This window comes from Nyctereutes procyonoides, unplaced genomic scaffold (genome assembly GCF_905146905.1).
Source record: "Nyctereutes procyonoides isolate TBG_1078 unplaced genomic scaffold, NYPRO_anot_genome, whole genome shotgun sequence".
NCBI classification, from domain to species: domain Eukaryota; kingdom Metazoa; phylum Chordata; class Mammalia; order Carnivora; family Canidae; genus Nyctereutes; species Nyctereutes procyonoides.
The window spans coordinates 12,733,324-12,751,560 of record NW_026575020.1 but is presented as its reverse complement, the minus strand read 5'-3'; the positions used below and the strand labels follow the sequence as shown (position 1 = coordinate 12,751,560).

Below are 18,237 nucleotides of genomic sequence, written 5' to 3'. Positions count from 1 at the left end.
CAGGATGGGTTTTACCTTCTGGTGTCATTTGGCCCATCTTCTCTAAATTATTGAGTACCTACTATTGAGTACATTCCTTTGAGTACCTACTATATAGTCCCCCAGTAATCAAAGGGAAATAACTCTTCCAATCCCCAGAGATCTTAGTATGTGAAGAGACAGAAATGGAAAAAAATAAGTGTTAACCAAAGTGCTACAGGAAGGATGTTTACAACTATCAAATTCCAAATGACACCCCTAGCCCTTGTGGAGAGGCATACACTGAGGCATCAGGTGCACCCTCTAAAGCACCAGTTCTACATATTCTGCACCTCTGACATTTACCAATTGGCTCACGGGTTTTGTTTCCCACATAACCTTGTATTTTAATGCTGTGTAGACTGTCTTCTCCAAATTAGCACACAGAAATGCCAAAGAGTCAAAACTCTACTAATTATTGCAAACTTTCTGACTTTTTCTGTAACTATTTTGCCTAGAAACTCTGCAAAAGTAGTGATTTCAGAGTTCTTAGCAAATTATCAAAGGCTGTTGAAAGATATGGGTTGCATGACACCAACTGAATTTGATTCTCTACTCAAAAACTATAATTGTAGTGCTTGTGTTTCAGTGACTCTATACATAAATTTTCAACTTGATCTTCTATTACAAGACACATTTAGATTTCATTTATCTAAAATTAAATGCCAGCTATATTACAAATAATGATATTTTAATGGTAAATTTATGAGGCATTCACTTATTTGCCTAAGTCTATCCAAAGGACCACAATGACTGAGGAAGGGACTGACACATCATTGAGAGAAAGTCATAGGATGGTTATAGGATCTACTGGAAAGAAATGCTGTCTTATTTGACTCAGCATGAGTCTGGAAAGGTATAGGTCTACCTTTTGCTGTCAGCCGTAATCCCGTCACCAGACACAGCCCAGCATCAAAGATAACCTGAAAAAGAATATACTCAAATTCTAATGTCAGTTTGAGCACATGTATCAACCCTAACGTGAGGCCACTCTATACCTGGTCTTGCATATAAATGCACCTAAAATCCTTTTTTATACTCTAGGTCATTAGTCAGGTTGGATGTGCCTTGCAAATGTTGACACCTGATTCAACCTCACAAAAGGAACATGGTAGGAAGAAAACTGCAAACAAGACAAATGTAAGTCACTCGGTATTTATTGGTATCAATCTATTTTCCCAGAGAGCAAACATACAGTCTGAGATCTCCCATTTTAATAAATCCTCTGCTTCTGTTTTCACATCCTGAATTTCTATGACCTCTAATCAAGGTTCAGTACCATAACACTGTGGTTAAAATGTTTCCCTGAGATCATGAAGGCTGTGCCTTTAGCCACGGAACATCCTGGCTTACCAAAATTCAGGAGAAAACAAGAAATTGGAAGTCTTTTGGTGGTTGAAGAGGCAGGCAACTTAGGTTGTATTCCTGAGGAAAAGGTGGAGAGTCGATCAATCCACTAATTAATATTTCCTTGGCTGTGAACTATATCTGTTCAATATCTCTAAACATTCTAGAAGGTAATTCATTTTATTGCCTAGAAAGACACTTTATCACAGTACTGTGTGCAGAGCATCTTGCCTTTTGCTAACTTCCAGAGCCATCGTGATGCCTCAGTTTCCAATAAAATGCAGAATAAGCAAGGTATGCACAGCCTCTCCCCTGGGGCATGTGGGAAACAGAAATCTGGATGATGAGAAAAAAGTGGTTATCACATTAAGTGCTTAGGCCTGTACTGTTTTTCAGAATGGTTTGAAATCAAAACAGGTCATGATCTTCCACAAGTAGGAATGGGAGAGAGACTTACTGCATTATCACCTCATGCTGCAGCCAAATCAATACACTAAAGCATAAGGCAAATGGACTTCAGTCCATATCATCTAGTCTTGTTGCCCTGAGACTCCACTCTGAAGGGGATGGGGCTCCCAGCAGTCCCTCCTGAGCTGCAAGAAGTCACATTCTGGGAAGGAGCCAGCTCCCTGGGATCAGTTGCTCCTGCATTGTTGTCGTTCCTCCACCCACCCATCCCGCTGAAATGGCACAATGGAATGATTGTGTTCTCTACTGAGGACTTCCCTTTTTAAAAATAAACAAGCAAGAGTTTCCCTAATCTGACCCATATTCAACAGTGGAAGAAGGCAGCCAGTCCCGGGGTGGGGAGACTGGGACAGGAAGCCCGGTGTCAGGCAAACACACTCAGGGAGGAAATACTGGATAGCTTGCAGGTCTCTGAAAATGGAAAGTAAAAGGAAAGCAGAGCTTCAGGTGGCTTTAGCACTTCCAGAGAAATCATTCCATGAACATACAATCCCCATTCTTAGGTTCTCCTCTTGTACATCTGACAGGCATTGGCCATGTCATTCAAGAAGACAGGAACACTACCCTGCAAAGCAAAGGAGAACTGTTACTTCTATGTCCTCATAGACATTACTCTTGATTCCTTGGGATAGGGCAGAGGTAAACAAAGAAGGTTTTGAGAATTATAAATATGACAATAGGGCCCCTGTCCAATTTCTACAGAAATGGCCACAGACAATGTCAAAAGGTCGAAGGCACAGGTGAGACTAGATAGCAGTGGATGCTGTTGTATATCTTGGCTTTGCTAGTAAAAAACCAAAGATGCTTCTGAGACATTATTTTTTTAAAAGAAAAAACACAGGAAATGGGATTGGGTTGGGTTGTGGGATTCTAACCCAGATATCAGAGAAAGGACTTCTTTTACAGAATTAGGAAACAGTGAGGATGTGGAGCAAAGAACAGACTAGTTATTCCTTAGTGCTGAGCACTGTGCAAGGCTTTCCCCAGACACTGCATTATTTACCACTACTCTACAGGGTCAGTAATACTCTCATTTAGAGAAAGGAAGAAATCAACGGCTTCCCTAAAATATACAGACAGACGCAAGGCCAGGATTCAAAGTCACATGTGTTTGACTCAAAGCCTGTGTGCCCTGCACTCTCCCAGGGAATGTGCCGAGACCTCCCACCAGTATACGGGACTCCTACAAAGCACTGAATGATTCTCATAGAGCCAGGTTCTCCGGCAGGACAGTCTCTAACCATCAGGCAACCTCTGTAGTTCTCTCTCCTTACAGAGAAACAACAGTAACAAAACTAGAGGCTTCAGGCTTGGACATGTCTGGTGGTCTCTCGAGCCAGGCTGGCCCGTCCTACTCTATAAGCAGACCCAGGGCTCAAAGGCACCATTTTTCCTACAAGGATCAGGCTATTGTCTGGAGGATCCAGAGACTGATCCTGTCAGGGTCTCACTACCAAGCAGTGTCTGACATTCCAGCTAAGGATTCTTCTTTTGTCCCAGCCCCCACATCCTGGGTGTTGGCAACTTCAGTCCTAACTGTAGTCACTCAACCAAGCTGCTTCATAAAAGAGCCTCATTAGGCCTGAGACATGGCATCTCCTCAGCCTGACAGCCCTGTGGGCTAAGTCAACATTTGTCAAACACACTACCCCCATCTGCCTCCTGGGATCTCACCTTGGCGACCCAGTTAATGAGCCAGGACGGAATTAGGCCACCCGGGTTATCGAAGTAATACATGAAAACTAGAGGGGAAAGAAAGGACAATTCAAGAGAAGGAAAAATGTTAGAAAAACAACTACAAACTCTGCAAACGTCCCGGCCCCTCCTTCGTCAGGCCGAAAGCAAGGAGGGAGGAAACACAGGATTCCAGAGGATTCTTGTGTCTTCCCTTCCAGAATATAAATGTTTATATATAAATATTTATGAAAACATAGCCACAGGCACATTTTGCTACTACTTATTCAATGCCCGGCAAGTGCTAGACATTGGATATAAATTCTCATTTAATTATTTTTCATTAATTATCTTAACAGTCCAAAGGATTTGGTAAAATTAAAGCCCCACTTATAAATGACAACATGGAGACTCAGAGCAGTTAGGTGGCATGTCCAAGGTGACAGATATGAAAAGCATCAGAATTATGGTTCAGATTTTGCCTCACATGCAAGTTAAGGCCACACTGATTCCAGTACAGCAAGTGGCTGTGTGCCACCACTCTGGCCACAGCTTTTCTCTGTGCGGGCTGGAACTCAAGGCAGGCAGGAACTTCATCCTCAGAGTCAGTCCTGCCAGCCCTCTTGCCCACCCCTATGCCCAAGGCCCTATGTATGTATCTCAAGTACTAGCCTGTACTGGATTTCTAAACCTTCTGGTTTGATTTCCTCTGGACAATGCAAGAGCCAAGAATGGGTTGAGTCAGATTTCAATACCCATCATGCATTCAAGTAAGGTTTGGGGGGTTAACTGAGTCTCTCCTCAGGTTTTGCTCTCTTGTTTGTTTTATACCCATGCCCATTATCTGACCTCAGGTAATAAGCATCATGTATTTTACAAGCCACACAATCAGCATGGCCTTCACAGAGTGGCCTTGCCCAGTATGCCATCATGGACCCTGCCTTTACCTTTGCTCCCCTTCTTGCCATCACTCTCGATTGCCAGGCTCTGCTTGTACTGATTCACCCGGATCACACCAGACCTCTCAGCAATCTGAGGCACAGAGGTGCTCTGGGCCAGGATCACGTGGATCTTCCACCCGTCCAAGTCCAGGTCTCGCCGCTGTCGGATATACACGTACTATACGGCCAGTCAAGGCATGATATCAACGCCAGCATTTCAGATGGGTGGAATGAAACCTCGCAAGCCAGAAGCAATGTGAGATGATTCTATTTCTCACCCCCTGGCATTTGCCCCCTTATACTGTTCCTTCACTTCCCTGTCCTGTCTCCCTGGGTGCATACCAAGATTGTGCCTGATACTACTTGACATTCTCATTTGACAGCACGCATTACCTACTTATGAATGATTCCCTGATGTTTTCAATTATACAAAGAAAGGACTCTTCCCTTCTCTGAGAAGGCACAATGAGATAGAGCTTGGATCGCTCATCAGCGGTGTGATTCTGCATTAGTTACTCAAACTTTCTGAAGCTAGGTTTCCCTCTGTAGGAAAAGGGAATCACGTTGCCCAGCAGGCAGGTTTGCTCAGAGCACTGGAGAGAGACTGGGGCAGAATAAGTACTCCATAAACACTGGGGTCATTCCACTCTGTCCTGTCCTCCCCCAAAGCGCTAGTTAGTGACGCCTATGCACGTAGGATCTTCAAGCAATGTTACTTATACCTAGTGGTCAGAGGAAGAGTAATGAATACCTGAATATTTAGTACCCGGATGTCCTCACTCTGGGTTAACACTAGTTAACCACCAAGAATAACAAAGCCATTTCATCTCTGTAAACACTCACAGAACACTCACTATGTCTAAGGTACTATTCTAGGGAAGATAATGTAATCCTAATAAACAGTGAAAGTTACCAATTTTTAAGCCCTTCCCATGAGCCTTACATATAGCATCACTTTTGATCCTGAAAAGGTCCCTGTGAGTTTGGTGTCATTATCCCCAGCCTACAGATGACAATTTTGAGATTCAGAAGTAAAGGAACTTGCCAAAGATCCCATAGCTCAACTGGAACCTGACTGCAAACCCAGATCTGCCTCCAAAACCTAATTAGACTTTCATAGCTGCTCAGGCATCAACAGAATTTTAGGTTTCACACTGAAGTAATTCAAAGCCTAAACAAACAAAAAAATCTCTAAGTATAAGGTAATATACTCATTGTAACAGCAACAACCATAGCCCCATGCCACCTCAGAATTTCTGCAGCACCCACAAGGGTCCCAGACATCATTCAGGCAGGATGGGCTATTGTCCCATGCTCTATGGAACGACAAGTAAAGTTCTTAAATGTTTTGGTGGAGAAATGATGTTGCTTTGGCTCGGCTTTCCTCCCCCAAGCCTTTTACTTCTTCCTCACAGCAGAAATTGTCCCACTGTCTCCTAAAACTTGCTCATCTCATGTGATAGATATCACCTGACATTCCATTGAGGAAAAATCAACCTGATACGTTGATTAAAACTTGGCAGAGGTCTTCAAAGGGTTGGAAGGTCCAGTGTGCCATAGAGCCTATGATCAGAGAACCACTAGTTCACTGAGGCCCAGAGAAGTGAAGGGACTTTTCCAAAGACACACAATAAATGAGAGTATGAGCTCACATTCAATCTGGGATCTCTGGCTCCAAATGAATGGTCTTTTCCACTACACTATTCTCTGTTCTCTAAAATTTAACCCCTAGTGGAGCGACATGCATATAGAAAGATTAAGGAACTCATTATGGGATTGCATGGTTTTGGAAAACCAATTAAATAGAACTTCAAGTACCCCAAGTGTCTATTCCTAGGACCTATCCCACAATGTCACAGTGAGGTCAGAGAGATGGAATCATGCCCTGGTCAAGGTCAACATCTCTGGAAACAGATGGACCTGGGTCCTGAAAATGCCCCTACCAGCCACTAGTGTGTGAACCAGAACAAAGTTCTGGACTCCTCTTTGCCTCAGTTTCCTTGACTGTGAAATGAGGATGATGGTACTTACGTTGCACAGCTGCTGGAAGGATCGGGAAAAACCATATAAAATCTAAGCGATTATGTAATCCACAATTTGTTGAAGCACATACCATATGTGTACAAACTACCTAGCAGTATGTGAGCAAGAAATAAACCCTTATGGAGTTTACAATTATCTGAGGCCAAAGAAAGCACATAGACACAAAAACACACACAAACAATATACATAAAATACAGCCACATGTCCTTCATTTTCTAGAGAATAATTATTTAGGAACATACAGATTTATACAATGCTAAAGATAGGAAAGATCCCGGTGACCATTCAATTCAGTGGTTCCCCAAAAAATTTTTTTAAATTGACAAGACCATTGGTTGACAGTATCTTCTATGGAAATTCGGTGTGTAACACACTCAGGTACTGTGATTGAAGAGGACAGTGAAGAGGTGGAAATCTCACCTGTCAATCATCCTGCCCCCATCCTGCCTGTCCTCAAATTTCTATGCCCCTTCCTAGGATAGTCCTAACAGGGCTTCTTAGAACCTTTGAGGCACAGCTAACTCCCCCTGCCCCACATCCCATTCAACTGCTTTAATGATAAAGGAGGCAAATGAGGTGAAGAAACATGCACCCACATTCACAGACAACAGTCAAGGAGGGATCACTATGGGGTCAATAAAATGGGAAGGGATATGGGGAGAGGAGGAAAGTGGGGGCCTGAATTCCAGTCCCCAGTCTGCCTCTAATCATCTGCTTCATCATTTTACCTCTTAGAGCCCACTTCCATTCTAGACTGAGGGAAAGTATCAAACACTCTTTATAAAAAGTTCTTTCCAAGTTCCCTATCCTATGGCCCAATAATTTCAAGCCTTAGAAAACTTCTCAGGAAACTGAGCTGCCCTCCAATGACCACAATCACAAGGCTCCACATGGTCAGGTGCAGACATCACACTCTGAGGTCTCCAAAAGCCACACAAGAAGCACCAGGCTTCTTGATCCTGGAGACCCAGGATCGAGTCCCACATTGGGCTCCCTGCATGGAGCCTGCTTCTCCTTCTGCCTGGGTCACTGCCTCTCTTTCTCTCTCTCTCTCTCTGTCTCTCATGAATAAATAATCTTAAAAAAAAAAAAAGAAGCAACAGTTTTAGCAAATTCTTCCACAAGAATCAAGGACAACTGTCCACACAGGCTGGGCATACCACCATTGGGTGATGGCCAAGGGGCACAGAAACGCTAAGAAAACCAAGTAGAAAGGATACGTCTCGGTTGTACATGGGAAAAGGGTACTTCACTTGCCAGTAGACCACGGTATCTCCATTGTATTCCAATTCGTAGAGTTCTAGAGAGAACAAAAGAAGTTAAAGTATCTGGAAGCTTCCTGGCCACCAATTGACAAGCAGCCTCAGTCTGATGACCTCTAAGGACATGATAAACCACTAGCTCATAAGGCAAAGATTCAAAAAAAAAAAAAAATCATACAGATTTATTAATGTTGAAAGCTTGTTCCCCAGGACACACTCTGGTAGACATAAAAACATGGTGAAATATAAACTAACTCAACAAAACATGTGGATTGTGTAGCACAAACAAGATTCTCAAGTAGAACACAATGAAACAAAATCAGGTTCCAAAAATAAATGTTCAGGTTTTTAAATCAGGGCAACCACCAGATGTCACTAGAGTATCAAATGTTTTGAGACCTCTCTGGATTTCTTGACCTATTACAGCTTGCCCGGGACTCAATCACCCAGTCTAGTGTGTTCAACTGGGAAATGAATTCTATTCCATCATTCTTAATATTCATATACTCTGGCTGGATAAAGCAAAGGAATTCAATGACATGTACACCTTGTGACACTGAGCTACGCAGTACCCTCCGTACTAACCATTTAGAGAAGGAGCCATGCCAAGGCTGCTGATGTAACCACGAGAGCCCCTTGAGGAGATGCTTATGGGGAAAATGTATTATTTAATTCAGCTTTGGAAACAAAATCTATTAAAAGCAGACTATGGATTAAAGTGCTTGCCAACACATGGTGCCATGAGAGGCTAAAGATAGCCCTTGAAAGTAAGGGAAGAAGTGGACATGTTACCTTTTCATGTCCAACATCACCTCCCCCTTCCTGGACCAACAATCTCAATTCTCCTTCAGGGTATCATCCTTCCCCTGCTCCTTGACTATGTGGTTTAAGCACGACTGACTCCGCATTGATTTCAGAGCTGGCAAAAATGAGCAAGACATGGCCTTAGTGATTTTTTCAGGGATGATTCATCTGGACAGGGTCTTACCTGTCACTCTAACACATTCAGGCCAAAAATGGTGGAGTAAAGACTCTCAGGTATATCAGATATATCACAGAATATCTAGAAGGACCAGGGCACCTGTGTAGCTCATTTGGGCATCTGATTCTTGATTTCATCTTGATCTTGGAGTCGGGGACCAAGCCCCATGTTAGGATCCACACTCAGTGCAGAACCTGCTTGACATTCTCTCCCCTTCCTTTTCCCTCCCTCCCTAATCCTCTCCCAATTGTGCACACTCTCGCTCTCTCACTAAAATTAAATTAAAATCCTAAAAAAAAAGAGTATCTAGAAACACCAGATTTAGACTTAGAACCTCAGAATTGTTCCAGAGAAGCCAAACTATTGCTGCTACTGGACTAGACACTATAGTGCGAATGGCTGATGCCACGTGCCAAACATCAGAGGTTCTGCAACTGTCTCTCCCATAGTCAGATACCTTAGCCCTATCATCACCAGAAAACCTATTGTGCATGCTGCCTGCTTGCTCATGGTGTTCTCTCTCAAAGTGAAGCTGTACGTTGTCTTACTGGCAATGTCTATATTGCATCACTGAACTATGGCTGCTAAAGAGACTGAGGCAGAGAACCTTCTCCCTTGCATGGGTGAGCATCATAATTCACCCTAGATAGGAAGGGCATTTAAAAACACTGAGAGGGATCCCTGGGTGGCGCAGCGGTTTAGCGCCTGCCTTTGGCCCAGGGCGCGATCCTGGAGACCCGGGATCGAGTCCCACGTCGGGCTCCCGGTGCACGGAGCCTGCTTCTCCCTCTGGCTGTGTCTCTGCCTCTCTCTCTCTGTGTGTGTGTGTGACTAGCATACATAAAAAAAAAAAAAAGAAAGAAAAACACTGAGAGACCAAACCATGACAAACATCCATAGGGTGCCATGACAGCAAACTGTGGGACTCCTGCTGCCATGACTAGGAAAGTAGAATGCTCATTCCTGTTCCTGTGGGGTTATTTACATGGCTAGACTAGAAGCCTGGATCTTCTCGTGGCCGTCTTTGTCATGACATAAGATTCTGCCTCAGATTTAGGTCAACTCAGAAGAAAACTGAGTCAGGATGGACAAAGTAAGCATTAGATGCAGCTGTCCTGGAAGTCAGAAACCCCTGGACTTTTCAATGCCATGAACCAATGAACTCTTTTTCCTTTTCTTCACACTGGCGTTTGTTAACTTCTTACTGTATGCAGCCAAGAGTCCCGACTCTAGCAAAAGTCTTTCAGAGTTTACATGCGCCTTGGCTAGCTCTGCAGTTCTAGTGCATTGTGACTGAGTGGCAGAGGCCACTCCCAGTTCTAAGTGACAGGAGGATCACCTATTTCATGCCTTTCATAGCTGTCCGCTGTTTTTAGGGTAAAATCTAAGCACTGTAGCCTGGTGGCTAGGCTGGGCTGTAGGGATCTGGACATACCCCCCTCCCTAGCTCTAGATTCTGCTACACTGACAAGCCAATAAAACGAAATCACTCAGTTTTTGAACATGCCATGCTGTTTCATGCCTTCCTTGCTTTACTCATGCTGTTTCCTGGGCCTCAGATGGCCTCAAACAACTCACCCCCTCACCCTCCCACTCTCTCACCCATATGCATTCTTATGTATTTTTGTGTTTTCCAATCTTGTTGTTTATAAAACTTGATTCAACTTCCAAGACACAATTTGGATCAGAACAAGATTTAAAAGTTTATGAACTGTTAAAAGATGATGTCCATGGGCACCTGTCCAGCTTCTACCATGCATCGCAATCCTCAGACAGCCACCATGCCAAGGACCAACAAGGTTGCCTCACTATCCAGAATTTATAGGTTAATTCCTGCCCCAAAGACACTTGTGGATGAGTGCCCACATTTTCCATTTGAGGAGATGTTGACTTTTTCTGCCCCACTGGCTCTTGGGCTGTTGCCCCAACTGTACTACTTTTATTTTTTATCCCTTTTTGCACAAAGGTGAATACAAATTTTTTTGAATGTAGCAGGGTATTGGAAGGTAACCAGTGATATTTAAATTTGTTGGCACATAAGTGATTGAACTTTTGATGAGAATACCCCATGGGCACTCTTCAACTCTGATTCCACGAGAAGACAGAGGGTAAAGGAACTCAAAGAAATCCGAGGTCCCTCCAGTTATAAGACAGCCAGTTCCCAGACAGATTTCATAATGCTGGGATTTCTGGTACAGGTAAGGCCTCCGTTTAATTCTGCTCTGAAGCCAGTGCTGGTTCCAGGTCAGATATGTCCTCCAGGAAACCCTCTATGATAGATATATGGGATGATGACAAACTTACAGTGAGAACAAAGTAGCCCCTGGAGCAAATTGGAGAGTGGAATCTAAAAGCATGCAGAGAACCACAAGGGCATGTTTCAGCCCAGCACTTATGACTTCCAAACAAAATTAAAAATAAAACATAATATAGTAGAGATTAAACCTGTTTTCTATGCATTAGATAAATAAGAATATGTATTATTTTCTAGAGATGATTAAAAGGTGATTAATAATATCTGTCACTCACCTTCAATATATTCATCCCATTGTTTTCTGTAGTCTACGTCCATATAGACATCTGCAAGTACATCCGGCAGACAATTGCCCAGAACACCATAGACCTTATACTCATAAAGTCCAGTTTGCTATAAAAACAGAACAGGCAGAAACAACCTATTGATTGTCAAATTGAGGGACAGCTGGATCACACAGCTTATGAAAAACAGCTATTCATGCAACACCATTATTCACTACCATATTAACACAATGATGAAAAAACAGATGAGGCCCTTGCTCTCATGAGTCTTATATTCACTTATAGACATTGGTGGTGATAATGGCTATAAATGCTACCTAGGTAATCTGAATAATATATATAAGGAAAGTTTTATAATTAGTAGTGCCTAGTTTGAAGGAGAGGGGTTCCTATATAATCAGGTGGTCAGAAAAGGCCTGTATGAGGGATAACCTTTATCAGAACATCCTATTCTAAAGATCAGAATGAGCTGATCATGAGAAGATAAGGAAAACTCATTCCTGGTAAAGGAAAGACCCTCAGGGTGATGAACTGGCATGCTCAAAGAACAGATTGTCATGGGTCCAGAGAACTGTGGTTGGGGAGAGTGGTATGGGCTGAAATCAGAGAGGTAGTGGGGGCCAAATTCCAAAGGGCTTTATAAACCAGGGAAAGGGATAAGAATTTTGACTACTATGGAAAACCCAAGAGTGACTTTAAATAAGGAAATAATAAATAAAATGATGATTCTTGCTGCTTGATAGAGAGTAGTTCATAAGGGAACAAGGAGATGGACTTGAAAACCAATGCAGTAGTCCAGATAAGAGATGACAGAAATTTGAACAAGGAGGTGACAGTAGTGATGGAGAGAAGTCCAGTGATTTAAGGATATATTTAGCAGTAATGTCAACAGGAAGTGCTGACAGATTGCCTGTGGGTAAAGAGAAACCAAAGAATTGCCTCTTAGAACCTCTGCTTGAACAACTAGGTAAATGAGAGCTTCATACTTTAAGACAGAGGAATGTTGGGGAGAGGTGATTTGTGGGTTGTAGGAAAGTTAGGAGTTCTCCTTTTGAGTTTGAGATGCTTATACACATCCAAGTGGGAGAATTCAGGGGACAGGTTGCTATTTTAGATACCCACAGGGGATAATGAAATCCAACACACTGTTTTATCAATTCCAAGACAGAATTTTTCAACAACTACTTCTTTTAACTTAAGATCCAGTATGTAAGGGAAGAAACAACACCTTCAAATCACATTAGTCCCCATTATTCATAAAAAAAGACCATTTCCAGATTCCGAAGAACAAGAGATTTCCCTCTTTTTTCCTTTTCCCCACATGAGTCCATATCCTTGTTTTTGTGAGGGTTCTGGGTTGGAGTTGGCGATGCTACACATTTTATTTTCTGTATAATGGCAACTAAAAATTCCCTTCCCTTACTAAAGGCTCTACTATTAAGATTAAACCAAACGTGGGTCACCTGGGTTCTCTGGCAATTGGGCATCTGCCTTAGGTTCTGGTCATGATCACTAGGTTCTAGGATCCTGTCCCAGGTCAGGCTCCCTGCTCAATAGGGAACCTGCTTCTTCCTCTCCCTTCCTCACTTGTGCATGCGCTCTCTTTCTCACAAATAAATAAATAAAATCTCTAAAAAAATAGTTTTTAAATAAAAAAATTTAAACCAAAGGCTTTTAGCTTAATTTCCTGCAAGAGTGAACAAACAAAACAAAACAATGCCTTCAGATTGACACATTATTCCATGTGCTAAAGCAATGTTACTGGCTAATCGAACATGAACAAAGTCATCCTTTTAAACCCCATGCCAAGGACTTATGTGAAGTCAAGAAGTAAACATGGTGATACTTTCTAGAGACCTTGAGGCTGCAAGACCTAGATTCCTGGTTCAGAGAGCATAACCCAGAGAAAAACGCATCTTAGTTTAAGAATCTCATATGTATGTTAAAGCACCTGGTAAGAAATGGAAGATGAACTGAAACTGAATTCATAAAGTTCTTCCAGGGCTAAAAAGTATGTGACTTTATACCAAGAGTTTCCAACTAGCAAATGACAAACTAGTAGATCTGAACCCGTCTCGAGCTGTGCCGTGGATACCCCAAAGGAAGGGCAGACTGTCAGGAGAAACATCTACCTTGTATTCCCTCCCCTCACGCATATGGGAAGATAGTGAGGGTTTATACATACCCATTTATTTACTAATCAACTGTGGAAGAGAGACTGTTAGTTCCTTATTCAAACATATTGGGGCCCCATTTTCTGTAAACACTGACTGAGCAAGAGGGATAATTATGCACTGAGATAATGATTCAGCTTACATGATGTAACTTTGGTTATCTGGATAAATTAAGACAAACTGTTTCCTTAAACTGGTTCCCTTTCCCTTCTGAATTCAGTTACTGCCCTTAATGACCTCAGGCCTATACATATCACAGAAAAGAAAAACAGAAAGCCCCCTTAGGAAGAGAAAAATAGAATGATGTGATTTACGTGAATACAGAAGAATGAACTATTGTTACAACTTCCTTCAAACACTCCCTTCATAGCAGAACTGAGAAATGCCAAGACTCCAGGGGAACAAAATGCTTGGTAACATATCCCTCTTCTATCAATAAAATGTTCAAGTAATCAACAGCCTGCCCAAATTCTGGGGATCAAGGCACTTTTATACCCATTATTTCTTTGCATTATTTCTCTCTAAAAAGAATCTCAACAAACATATTTTAGTCTTTTTAAAAATAAAGTTAATTTATTTATAATTGTAGAAACAATATTCATAATAGGACAAATGGAAAATGTCAAAAAAAGATTAAGATAAATAAAAATGGCACAAAACTCCATAATCCACAAGGACCTATTTTAATATTTGATATATTTAAGTACATAAATACTTCTATATGTTACAAAATGGGAATAGGATGGCTTAAACAACTTGTATTCTTATTTTTAACAAGATATAAAGAGGTCACACCTAGTTTAATTCTTATCATAAGTTACACATTTCCAATATTTTAAAAATATAAATATTGCTGGAATAATCTATTATTTCATATGGACCAAGTTGGTCCATAATTCTCATTCTTTCATTATGAAAGCTTCCTTAGAGATAAATTTTAGGGTACAGGGTATTACCATTTTAAGATTCTTTATGCTTTTTTATAAGACTTTAAGAAGTTAACACAAATTTATACTCTTGCCAGTAGCACAGGAGCAGCTAATCAATATTAGGTATCATTGTTTCTAGAAACTATTTGATAGGAAAAAGCATGAAACTTAACTTGATTGGGGAGAATTTTTTATTACTGATGTGTAAGATCTCTTTAAAATCAGAAATATAAACTCTCTGTATATATGTTTCTAAAATTACTAGTACTTCAATAGATGATTCTAAATAGGTGGTGACTGGCTCAAGAGGGGATTGGCTCCCTAAAGCTCCTCCAGAAAACTATTTCTAACAATGTCTTCATTTCTTTATATGCTGTAAAACATGGTGTGTACTTTTCTAAAGCTCCACTTGAAAATAAAGTAAAAAATTATCAGTAGTAGAGAATGAGTAAATATCTTGTATAGAATACAATGACCAGTAGAAACAAGGATTTGGTATAGCATACAGTACCTTTTTTCTTGCTAAGAGAACCTCTGTAGCAATGTACACAGCGAACTTTGCTGGTCTCCTAGGCAGTTTGAATAGGGATGTTTGGAGCTGCAGCAGCTATTTTGTGACAAACATGAGGAGAAAGAGTAAAAGGACCCAAGCCTTTTACCGGCATCATTCATTATCTGCTATACCTCTGCCAGCAACTACTGACCTCTGCCCTACTTGTTAAGTGAGAAAAATAAACTTGTCTTTGAGTCACTGTTATTACAGTTTCCTATTACTTGCCCCTAAAAGCAATCTTAATTGATACTTAATCATTCCCAACAGTGATTTTACTTGAGTCCTATGATCTGGAAAAACAGTGAAAATTCAAAAACTCCCTTCTCCTTTGTGCTCTAGAAAAGAGATTCTTGCAAAGAACCACCATTCCCCACGTGACTTAGAGTTAAGACTCACAAATGCTGCCCTTGTTTACCTGCGACAAAGACACAGACCCTCCGAATTTCCCTTTCAGTGCCTCATAAATGATCAGCTGAACGACTTGTCCCACAGATCAATTGGAACAAAATGCTTGTAAACCAAACTGGTTAAGATTCTCTCCTACTTCCAGGCCCCTAAAAGTTGGCCCACCGTTGGCCTGAGCCACCATCCAGCCCCTCCTGAAAACAGACTGGCCTCAGGGTAAAATATTCTCTGACCTACTATCCAGTCATGCCACCTTTCATCTCAATTGCCCATACTGTCTCTCACCTTGTTTACTTGTCTCTAAAAAAGAAAAACTCTTTTTTGCCTAATTCCTGAGACACTCACAGATCTTATGGTCCAAGTGTTCTCCTTATCACAATAATCTCCCCCCTCACTCTGCAATATTCCTTTTGAATAAAAGTCTCTCCTTACTAAGTCCAGACTTGTTTTTATTTGGCAATCTTACTCAAAAGTAGAATAGCAGACTGCCAGAAGAGTGCTGGTAAGACTTCGGAGCAAGTAAATGCATTAAACCAGTAGAGAAGTACAGAAGCATTGCTAAAATGCACTGTCCGGGAAGAGAGGTAAGAGATAATAGCCACATTAAATAGAAGTATATTTAATTTTGCAATTAAATTTTAATTTTGCAATACAACTCCATGTATTCTATTACAGAAAGTGCTACCTCCTTCCCCAAGTCAGAAAAAAAATTATAATTACCAAAAATTATCATAAATTGTATTACAAAAACTTATAAACTTGCTAGGACCCACTGTATCCTTGGCTTTCAGAAGAAATCGGGTGTAGACATATTCTTGACTTTTGAGCTTAAAACAGGCTTCCCTTGGTGATCTGGCAGTGGTCGCTGCACAGCTGTGTATTTGGTACTTGAAATTTTCCAATCACTTTGACCTGCTATAAATTATTTTATTAATACTAGTAATTGTTAAGCTTCCAGTTTTATATTCATTACCTCACGTAATCTTGTTAACACAGCCCTGTGTTAGAGATGGGGATGTTAGTTTTACCTCCATCTTTATGGGAAGAAATGATGCTCACACAGGCTAAATTACTTGCCTGAGTCCCATAGCCAGAAAGAGGGTGACATGGGCCCTTCTACTTCCCACAATGTCTCCTTTTAGCTCTACCTTTGCAGATTTTCCCCACACCACTGTTCTAAACCATAATCAAATGACTAAGGTAAGAAGACCCAACACATAGGATCCTAGGGCCAGAAGGGGCCTTAGACCTTTATGTAAAAGATATCAGTGACTTGCCAAGAGCCCCACTGATGACACTGTTGGTGGCAAAGCCTGGATAGGAACCTGTTTCTTCTGGTCCCCAAGCCAGTGCCCCTATCCTGCATCATCAGGATGGACCTTCCACTCAGATGCTCCTCTGAGGTCTTAAGCATGGTGTGTTTGTCCAACAGGCCTCCAACTAACCAGAGGAGGTATGTTTTAGAGGCCACTTCTATAGGGATTCAGATCCAGACCAGAGGAAAGGCAGAAATGGAAAAGGATGAATAATACAACTTCCAATGATTAGTGCTTTGCTGTCTTTCCATACAGTATTCCAAAGAATCATCTCACAAACCAGAAAATACCCCCTGGAGGTTACAGCATGGGCTCAAAGTCACAACCCAGTAGGGTCTAAGCTCTTCTACCTGCTAGCCTTGCTTTCCACAGCTGCGAAGTGGGTTGAATAAGAGTGTGTACTTAAGGGGATGATTGTGAGGAATAAATGAGATCATCCACCATGGTGCCAATCAGATATTAGATATCACTTTCATTAATAAGGTAGGTATGATGATCCCCTTTTTCCAGATAAAAAACTGAGGATCAGAACTGTAACATAACATACATTTTTTAAGAGAAACTAACATCTATGGAGTACCTGACGTAAACGGGGGACTATGCTTAGTGATTAATAACTTGCAATAATCCTGTGAAGTTAGCATATCATTATCTCTACTTTTTTATAAATGAAGAAATGGAGGGTGGAGGCATGATTGGGCAATTTCCTACTGATACCACTAATTTTCAAGATGTTCTATTGTACTGGCTCACTTGTCTAAACATCAGATTGTTATATTTCTCAGCAAAGTTGTTTCAAATGTACAAAAGACATGGTATTTTCAATTGCACTCACAGGGCTAACATATTTTGAGAAACACTACTGCCAATAGAACACCTACTGGTCCTATATAAGATAAATTCTGTAAGAGCTCATGTGTTTATATATAAGAAATGTCAACATGTCATCATGTTTGCATTTGACAGTTGCAGCACCCCCAGAAGACTAATCCTTTACCTGTCCCTGGGAGACATCCTATAACTGTCCCTGGCAGGATTTGAAGAAAGGCATCACTCAGTCTCTGCAATTGATGATGTCATCTGCACTGACATCACTAACTATAACAGCCTTGATGAATCATATTTGTCTACTCCTGCAATGCACCTTTGAGTGTGTGCTGAATTTTCTCAGCCTCTCACATAACAGCTTATTCCTATTCCTCAGTGGGGACAGGAAGCCTCCTGAATCTATGACTGTGGAAGCTGACCAACTCCAGCCTTTCTATGGCAAGTGACAGACTCCAATGGTATGAAATGTAAGCATCTTTAACCCAAAGGCATCAACTCTAATGACAGGAATCAAAGCTACAGCTGCCACTGGGAATGGTTACCAAGATGGTATGACAAAAGGCAGTTGAATAATATTTTATATCACTCTCAGAAAATAGCAGGTTTAATGCCTAATGATTACAGATAGTTAGATAAAATAATGACGATAGTTAATACTTGCTGAGTGCTTACTGAATACCAGACACTGGGCTAATATTAGATTACACCACATAATCCACACAATGATAATAAGACATATAGAGCATCAGTGAACCCATT

The 18,237-nt window shown here is 41.3% G+C and overlaps 1 protein-coding gene across 3 annotated transcripts in view; it reads right to left on the bottom strand.

The window, feature by feature from the left end:
• Positions 1-1,157: 1,157 nt before the first annotated feature.
• Positions 1,158-18,237, bottom strand: part of LOC129515901 (phosphatidylcholine transfer protein-like) — a 40,418-nt gene continuing 23,338 nt past the window's right edge. For all 3 annotated transcript variants that reach the window (XM_055335099.1, XM_055335106.1, XM_055335090.1), the window contains 5 exons: positions 11,265-11,382; positions 7,712-7,791; positions 4,455-4,626; positions 3,508-3,575; positions 1,158-2,398 (listed from right to left, as the gene is read on the bottom strand). In XM_055335099.1, coding sequence (XP_055191074.1) covers positions 2,333-2,398; positions 3,508-3,575; positions 4,455-4,626; positions 7,712-7,791; positions 11,265-11,382 — 504 coding nt within the window. In that variant the 3' untranslated portion in view covers positions 1,158-2,332. The remainder of the gene's footprint in view (positions 2,399-3,507; positions 3,576-4,454; positions 4,627-7,711; positions 7,792-11,264; positions 11,383-18,237) is intronic.